The sequence below is a fragment of the Bactrocera latifrons genome, unplaced genomic scaffold, assembly GCF_001853355.1.
Source record: "Bactrocera latifrons isolate USDA-ARS-PBARC rearing strain unplaced genomic scaffold, ASM185335v1 scaffold_83, whole genome shotgun sequence".
Lineage (NCBI taxonomy): Eukaryota > Metazoa > Arthropoda > Insecta > Diptera > Tephritidae > Bactrocera > Bactrocera latifrons.
The window spans coordinates 484130-493185 of record NW_017537523.1 but is presented as its reverse complement, the minus strand read 5'-3'; the positions used below and the strand labels follow the sequence as shown (position 1 = coordinate 493185).

At 34.5% G+C, this 9056-nt stretch overlaps 1 protein-coding gene and 1 non-coding gene across 3 annotated transcripts in view; one reads left to right on the top strand and one right to left on the bottom strand.

Annotated features, from left to right (window-relative positions):
- Positions 1–611: 611 nt before the first annotated feature.
- On the top strand, positions 612–684 carry Trnaf-gaa. The gene has a single exon. It is a non-coding gene; the product is annotated as a tRNA-Phe (tRNA).
- Positions 685–2805: 2121 nt separating this feature from the next.
- The window catches only part of LOC108977068 (putative inorganic phosphate cotransporter), an 80007-nt gene continuing 73756 nt past the window's right edge, over positions 2806–9056 (bottom strand). For both annotated transcript variants that reach the window (XM_018946574.1, XM_018946572.1), the window contains 6 exons: positions 5906–6084; positions 5718–5807; positions 5116–5589; positions 4687–4969; positions 4372–4613; positions 2806–4258 (listed from right to left, as the gene is read on the bottom strand). In XM_018946574.1, the coding sequence (XP_018802119.1) occupies positions 4004–4258; positions 4372–4613; positions 4687–4969; positions 5116–5589; positions 5718–5807; positions 5906–6084 (1523 nt within the window). In that variant the 3' untranslated portion in view covers positions 2806–4003. The remainder of the gene's footprint in view (positions 4259–4371; positions 4614–4686; positions 4970–5115; positions 5590–5717; positions 5808–5905; positions 6085–9056) is intronic.

Sequence of the window (9056 nt, the reverse complement as noted above, 5' to 3'; positions counted from 1 at the left end):
TTTTCTTTTATTCTTTTCAAAATATTTTCAAAATTCTTACTTCCATATATTGTCCTTTATTCCTTTATGTGCGTTGTTGTTGTAAGTCTGCTCTCTAGCCAACTAACAAGCTGCAAATGTGCTGTGCGCTAGCTACTAAAGCAAGCTAATATATCTCTGTATCAATAAAACATACTAATATTCAATTGAAACGTTTTACATTCAATTAAAATCGCATCAATTGCCTAAAGAACATATATTTTTCCGACGATAAGAAAGAGGGCGTGTTAATACATGTCTAATTCGCTTACATATTTGTATCTACGATACCTTGATATATGAGCATGCTTTTAGGCACTATCATTTCTGCCCATAGAAATCGAGCACACATATCTACATCCATATACACATATAAATATGTATATAAATATACATATGTGCATACATRTACAAATATATCACACACTGCAATCTAAAATTTTTATATTTAGTATTCGTGGTGCTTTCAAAAGCTTTCCTGAAAACTTAGCAAAGTTCCAAACCACAAACACAAAGTTTAATGTAGCGCTAATGTCACCTTAGTTGCGTGCGTTGCGCTCACTTAAACGACATTCAACTCAAAGTAGATATCTGCCGAAATAGCTCAGTTGGGAGAGCGTTAGACTGAAGATCTAAAGGTCCCCGGTTCAATCCCGGGTTTCGGCAGTCAAATATAATTTTTTAATTATTTCCGAAACTAATTTAAAATATACTTAAAAAGGAAGCGAGTAAATTAGAGCAAGGTATTCATATACATACATGACTTATTTATTTAAAATCACTTGGTCAGCAACAAAGAATCTCTTGTTTATTTGCGTTCGCTTGCTGACTTTCGCATTTCCACACGAGTATATACAAATAAATTATTCTGAACAGGAAAAAAATATCAAGCTTAGTGCTACTTACCATAAATAATATGTTTTACGTAAGGGTTTTGTGAAATTCAATAAGCCGCTGAAATTCAGCTGACAACAGCAAATACGTTGAAGCTTCTATGGACAATGGCACGTGCATTTCAATGGCTGTGTACTCAAGTAAATAGTGAATGTTCTCGAACAAGTAAAACATTAATTGGGGTATCTGCTTTGAGATCACGAGTGACAGGCAGTACGGATGTTTTGTATAAATTAAAATGCTGTCGCATAAAAATAGAAACAAAAGAKAAAAATGTAAAGTAAACAAATGAAGAAGAAGCGCTCGCCGGTCTGGACAAGCCAGTTCATTGAACTTCCCTACAAAATCGAATTGAAACCTCGAAAAATAATTCACAAATTGCATTAAATGTGGCTATAAATAATACTAAATAATACGCTTGACCTTCAGCTAGGAAGTAACAGCGCCATTTGAAGGCAACAGACAGGCCTCCAGAATGTGGAATTTAATAGAAGTAATCTACTATATTATCTTACACGTTTATTTATATAAATAGTGTTTCCGCAGATAGTGGTTATCGATTCTGGTGCGAAAAAAAAAATCCACAAATTATTGATGAACAATCATTACATTCACCTCAATTGGCAGTTTGGTGTGGTTTTTGGTCTGGTGGAATCACCGTTCCGTCCTTGTTTCGAACTGTATCCGTCATAAAGGATGTCAATGCTTTTTGCGTACTTTAAGAGGACTTCAATCTAATTTTCGTACTTTATGTAGTACCTGGAGCTGAAAGGCTGGACAAAAACGTTGGAGGTGTTTCAGCGTCTCTCCCATACATACTTACCGAAAGCGTGTTGTTATTGCACATGATATTGATGATCCTGCATGTCCTCAAGGCATTACATATAATCTTGTTCTACATGCAAGTCATTTAGGCAACTTCATTATATATCGTTTCTGTATTCTCTGTCTGGTGCGGTAGCCAGTCGGCTGTCTTTTTTGACAATCTCATCAGCTATGCTGTTTTCTGGAATTGCTTTGCTGTCTGGAACCCTTATAAGGACATTCTTTGACGCAGTGCGATGTATATAAAATACATACATATGTATATAAAGTGATTGGTACATAAATAAGCATAACACTTTCTACTTCTTACTGATATATAACACATACTTTGTGAGGACAAGAGGAGCAAAGTTAGTGACACATCGGTTCTTACCAACAAACTGATGCGATTGAGCGTTATGCTAAAATATGGTATCCAAGGACATGGTTACCTTGACCATACAATAATTATACACTGAACAGGGTATATTTAGTTCGCCAAGAAGTTTGTAATATCCAAAAGAAAACGTCAAAGATCTTGGAAAGTATATATAAATGATCAGTCCCTCAGTTTTTGAGATAAGGTATCATAGCTTCGACCAGATATTTATCATACGTCAAATCTTGGAAAAGACTCGTAAAAAGAGGATCGAGCCACACCACCACTTTGTCAATTTCAAAGCTGCTTTTGACAGCCCGAAAAAATGCTACCTTTATCCGAATTTAGTATCTCCGCAAAACTAATACAGGTGTGTAAACTGACGTTGGGTAATACCAAATGCTCCGTCAGAATCGGGAGGAACCTCTCCTAGCCAGTCGATATCGAACGAGATTTCAGACAAGGCGACTTCCTTTCGTGCGACTTCTTCAATCTACTCTTGGAGAAAATAATTCGTGCTGCAGTACTAAATACGGAAGATATGTACCATCTACGATAAGAGTGTACAGCTATTGGCGCACGCCGATGGTATTAAYATCATTGGCCTCAACAACTCCGCCTTCAGTTCTGCTATCTCCAGACTGGGTTAAGGGTTTTCTAAAACATGTTTTATGCTAAAACTTTCAAATAAAAAGCAATTTGTTTGGTGTTTTAAACTCTCTTCGAGTCTTTTTTTTTTGTTTTAATTTATTTTATTTTGGCGGCTATGAGCGCGTGAACGGTTTTTACGCCAGTAAAGAAGAATTTATTTTATTGTGAAGTAAATTTCTTACGTTTTTCTAAACATTCTCGTAGTTGTAAAACATTTTTGGAAATTGCATGTCTTGAATATTGTAATATTGTAACAAATGGAAATATTTTTTTTAGCATTTCGTCTTACAAATTAGATTGTCACTTATACTGTTTGTTGGCTTGTTTCGCATTTGTCCGCTTAGCCTACGCCTTAACACAATTCCTCACGCAACAACTTTATAACAAATGTATAAAATAATTAATTTTAGTAGTAAAAATGTATGTAAGTGTGTTTATAATTTTGTATATGTATGATTGCTACAATTCTAGACGAAAATCGTTACATTTAGACATCTGTGTGTTAAAGGCATTGTTCGGTTTTACTTTCACTACTTTTTTTTAAAACAAAAAATAATATTTTCTTTATAAAATCAATTCACAAATACATTAAAAAGCGCTTACAGTGCGTACATTCATACATGTGTGTGTATATATATATTTATGTATATAAATTAAATGTTTTTTTTTTATAAATTACTCTTTAAACTTAACTTTAAATAAATTAACAATTCACGGACGAAGTCCATAAAAACTTTACATTTACACTTTCTAAAAGCAAAACATTAAAGAAGAAAATCACTAAGTTGGCACCATTGGCGTATTATATACTTTAGATGCGTTGCATAGTTTTAGCGGCAACTGTCTTTTATCCATCAAGTTTTCATTCAAACTCGGCTGAGAGCTGAGCATGAAAAATTGTCCGTTACTCATTAATGCTGACTCATGTTTTTTTAATATAATTATTATTTTGCACGCTGAGTACCGTTATCACACTACTTTTATCTTCTCTTACTTACGGTACATTTTATTTTATTTATCTATTTATTTTTTTTCTCTAAGCCACACACATTTCTCACGCACTTAAATTCACTATGCCTTAATATTTACTAAAGATAATAAAAATTAGACTGCTTAAATAACTAACTGTCTGTCTGTTTGTTGTCTAACTAGCACTAACAGCGAAACTACAGCTTCGAATAACTAAAAAACACAACCCACTATACTAGATCAGCGCTCAGTTGCAACTGTCTAGCCTTGGACGTGTGTTCCACGCACTCAGTGACCCGTTTCGTTGATATTCCCCGCCGCCAAGGTCAGGCCATTATCAACGCCGGTGAGAAAACGTGGATTCGCGCCATTCGAGGTCAGTGTGGTTGTGCCTGGTGCAATGGCGGATGGTTCCTTAACATCGGTGGCTGGATTGTCCCACCATTGGCGTTCACCGGAACCGAAGATGTTGTAGAAGGTAGCGCAGAAGATATACACGAAAGCGGCGATGAAGAACACGATCTGCCATTGACCCATGGTAGGCTGGAGAGTTAGAAATAGAGAGAGAGAGAGAGAAAAAGAGACGGAAAAAGAGAGGGGAAGGGATTTATAACTTCATGCTCACAAACAATAAATGTCTAATGATCAAATCTTACCTTATTGTTGATTAAGTTTCCAGCGGCAATGGGCGCCAACAGACCCGCCAAGTTCGCCGAACAATTGGTGATGGCCATCAGGAAACCGGCAAAACGTGGCGACAGATCCAAGTGATTGATTTTGAAGCCAGAGTAGATACCACCGTTGAGACCCACACCTACCGTGAGTATGGCAAGTGTCAAGGCACGATCACAGCCTGTGTACGAGGCGGCAATAAGGGCCAAACCTGGACCATATTGACCTATTTAACGCGCATGAGAGTACAAATAATTAATAAAAATTAATTTATTTCTCTTCGTCGCTCATTTACTTACCAATACTGTTGATAATTTTGCGTGTTGCTGTGTGTGTAAAGCGATTTGATGAGATCATCCAATCGGCAATTACCGAAATGAACATTGAGAAGAGCCACATAGCCAAATAAGGTAGGGATGAGAGCAAGCCGTTGGCTTTCAGAGAGAAGCGCAGCACTTGTTTCATGTAGGTAGGCAATTCAGTCATTAGTGTCTCGTAACCGTAGTTGTGACCCATATGCGCCAACAAAATGGCGTAGAAAGGCAGGCACTTTAAGATGGACTTGAATGGAATTGCTGGCACCTATAAAGAGTGGAAAAATCGAGAAAAGTTTATTAAAATTACACTTTAGACACTCCTGTAAACTTCGTATTTGTAACACAACTAAGCTTTAGGGTCTAACTCACTATACTAACTAACTGCTATAATAGACTTTAATAGACACCTACCTTCTGATCGCCAGTACCCCACAGACTAGTGTTGATGTACTTCTTCTCCGCCTCATCGATACGTGGATGCGATGAAGGATCCTCATAGACGAACCACAAGAAAGCTATCGACCAAATCGTACCAACAGCGCCGAAAACATAGAAAATCGATGGCCAACCGCCAGAGAAACCATACTCGGCCAACAAACCGGACAATGGCATAGAGATGATTGTGCCGAATTGTGCGCCCGCATATACCGCCGCACCCATACGTGAGCGCTCATTGGGTGGTATCCATTTGGCGAGCAGCGCGTGTGTGCATGGCACAATTGGACCTTCGCCGAGACCTTGTATGAAGCGTACGGCGCAGAGACCATAGACGCCGCCTTCGTAAGCGGCAACGGGCACAAGGAAGGCGAATACGGAATTGACAAGCATACCCCAGCCAAGGAAATTCATGGCACCGTATTTTTTCGCTAAAATACCGAAAGGAATCTGTGGACGAAAGAATGCGAAGAAAGTGTTTATAATGAGTTTAGTGTTACTATATTTTTGTTTAGTGGAAAATGTGATTTTTTCAATGAACTTTTTGTTAGTTTTAATAATTATTATTGGCTACTTACTTGCGTCAGCACATAGCCGTAAAAGAACGAAGATAATATGTAGCCCTGTAAACTGGAGCTCCATACAAAGTCGCCGTCTTGTCCATTTTCCTAAAGATTTAGAGAAAATAATTATTAAATATCGTATGCTTCTCATTTGTAGATTTTCCAAGGGGATTGTTGAGCCATGAAGCGTCTGATTTACTTACCACAACTGTTAGATTTTGATCTGGGCACTCATCGTCAAAAAAATCCTCTTGATCAGCTGCGATGGCGGTGTGATTTACCATCGCCACAATGGCTACGGACATATTCGTACGCATCACATAGGCATTGGCCATGCCCAGAAAGAGCATGAAAGTGACAAAGTATCTTGTTGAGAAACATCCTAAAAAAAATCAAAGGGATATTTGTAGGTTAGTTTAGGTAAGAATGCAGGTTTATGGATTTTATTGAAAGGTTAAATAATTAATTAAAATTTACTTGTAGGTTGTAATTAATAATAATTTTTTATCTGTACAGATAAAAACTCTGAATTTTGCGATTTTTTGACACTTATGAACATACATAAATGTTTGATATTTAAAGAGAGTGTACTAAACTGAAGTCTCCTCACTACTGACTTTTGTTTCTCAAATATCATTGTAACTATTTTTTTAGAGTACGAAATTGTTTAACATTGTTTTATGTTCAATTACTTAGAACTAAACAAGAAATAAGTCTAAAATTTTACTAAAACTATACTAAAAGAGGAAAAGAGTAACAAAAGTCCTAAAATAATATAACTGTAAATGTTCTAGTAGTAAACAAAATTTTTTGAATTGTGCTAAATTGTACTAAAAATATTTAAGTGTACTAAAAGTTCGACCAATGTGTTAAAAATACTGAAATAAAATTGAACAAAAGTGTACTAGAAACATTGTGTGTTCTTGAAGTGCTCTAAAAATGCTAAAAGTGTACTAAAGGTTCTAAAAATAAACTAAAAGTTTTAAAAGTTCACAGAAATTAATAAAATATACTAACGATGTACAAAATATACAAAAATTGAATTAAAACAGTGTACTAAACACAATAAAAGTGTAATAAAAGTTCTGAAGGTGTACTAAAAGTACTAACAATGTACTAAAAATACTGAAATATAATCGAATGAAATTGAACTCAAAATATTATGTGCAAGTGTACTAAAATTTCTCAAAATGTACTAAAAATTCCAAGAGTGTACTAAAAGTACTAACAGTGTACTAAAAATGCAAAAATTTAATGAAAATAGGGTACTAAGTGTATTAAAAATTTCCTAAAAGTGTAATAAAAGGGCTAAAGATATACTAAAAGTTCTAAAAATACTATAAAAAAATTAAGAAAATGTGTACTAAAAGTACTAAAAGCATACTAAAAGTTCTAAAACTGTGCTAAAAATCCTAAAAGTGAACCCAAACTACTAAAGTGTACTAAAAGTACTAACATTGCAATTAAAATACTAAAACAAAATTTAAAAAGTGTACCAAAAACAAAGAAAGTGTTCTAAAAGTGTACTAAAAAATGTACTAAAAATATGAAAAGTGTTCCAAATATTCAAAAATTTGCAAGCGAAGAATTTAGCAAATCACTCATTTATAAGAAAATCACTCTGTAGCGTTCGAAAATCGTTTTTTAGTACATCTCTAGTACAATATTACTTTTTCATTACTTCACTCCATTACTATTATAAATTTTCAATGCAATTGCTTTGCCTTGTGGTACTTCGCCACCATACGCTAATTAGTTATTTGATTTACATTTGTATCTGAAAATTTCTGCTGACTCGCCATTCAATTAGCGATTGTCATACACCGTTAGTACTCGTTTTCGCAGGTTAGGCGCTAAAAGCTAGTGAATTCGAAGTAAGTCGTACCGGTGGTAGCATAAAGAGTTAAAGCGGTGGCATTGCGGCGGTGCCACGTGAATGTCATGAGATATGAGCGATGGAGCAGAAAATATTTGTTTTTGTAAAAACTTGTATATCAATTCTTAAGCTCTTCTGCCATTAGTGGAAATTTAATTTCGCGTGAAAAATAGAAAATAATTATGGAACTGGTTGACGGAATTCGTGCCTATTATATATGTCCGCTTGCATGTATTTTAAGGTTATATCTGCTTGCAATTAGAATTTCCGGCTATTGATCATTGCCGTGCACCAGCGTCACTGATCTTAATCAATACAAATGTTTTTGCACCAGAATTTCAAAAAAAGGAAATGAAATAATATTTTTCAGCTGCGCGGTTATAAGATTTGCGAAATGATTTCTACAATGTATTCAGTTTAAATAAGAGAGATATATGTCTGTATATATTTAGATACTTTTGTGTATAATTGTATGTGTAACTGCGCTTGTTTGAGCGCTCATTGACAGGCTATTAAAGTGTTTTTCTTTTTTAAATGTACCAAAGCAATCTACATTTTTTTGACTTTGCACCAATTTGGCATGTTATGCAAATTCTGGGTAAAATCATTTTTGGCAATGGTTTATACTTTGCCTGCGGCGGAACTAATATTTCGTCAGAAATAGCTGCACGCGCTACATAAATTTAGGAAAAAAGTATTGAGCGATATTTTTAGTTCAATAAATATTGATAGTTATTTTGGATTTATATAAAAAGCTCTCAGTTTGAGTTTCATTGTAATTATGCCCATAATGGTAAAACGCTTTGAAGCTTTCACTAAAAATATATTTGCTTTTATGACATCTGCTTCTTAGCCTCGTAATAGAAAATGTTTTATAAATTTGAACCCATTTTGAAGTTTCATTTTAGTAATTACAATAATTGTAAAAAGCTTTGGGGCTTTCACTAAAATTTCAAGTAATGTAAGCTACGCTAGAAGTAGCTTAAAGCTTTTAGCTTTTTTGGTTCGATAAGAATCTTGTGAACATTGTATAAGGAAGCTGAGTACATAATATTGCTTGATACTTTACGCTTTCTAAGTAATTTTAACTTTTAAGTTTAAAAGCTCTCAGGCATGAAAGCTTCAGAAGCTTGTAATGAAGAGTACAATCTCATAAACTTAATTTCAAGTAACATAGCAGTTAAGAATTTGTATTATGAATATGGAGCTTTTAAGCTCCCAACCTCTGTTAGCTATTTTTGTTGTAAAAGTTTTTTTTACAATTCTTTAAAGAATAAGAAGTTTACAATTAAATTCCAACAAAAAAAAAAAAAAAAAAAAATGTTTGCTTAATTGAAGTTATACAGAATGGAAAAAAGTAAAGTCAATACAAAAATTATTTAGATTTGCTTAAGCCTTAGAATAAAGCGAGGATAATAAATAAGTTATGATTTCACTTGAGAGAGTCTCTCTGTATTTTTAAACCTACTAAACTAAAA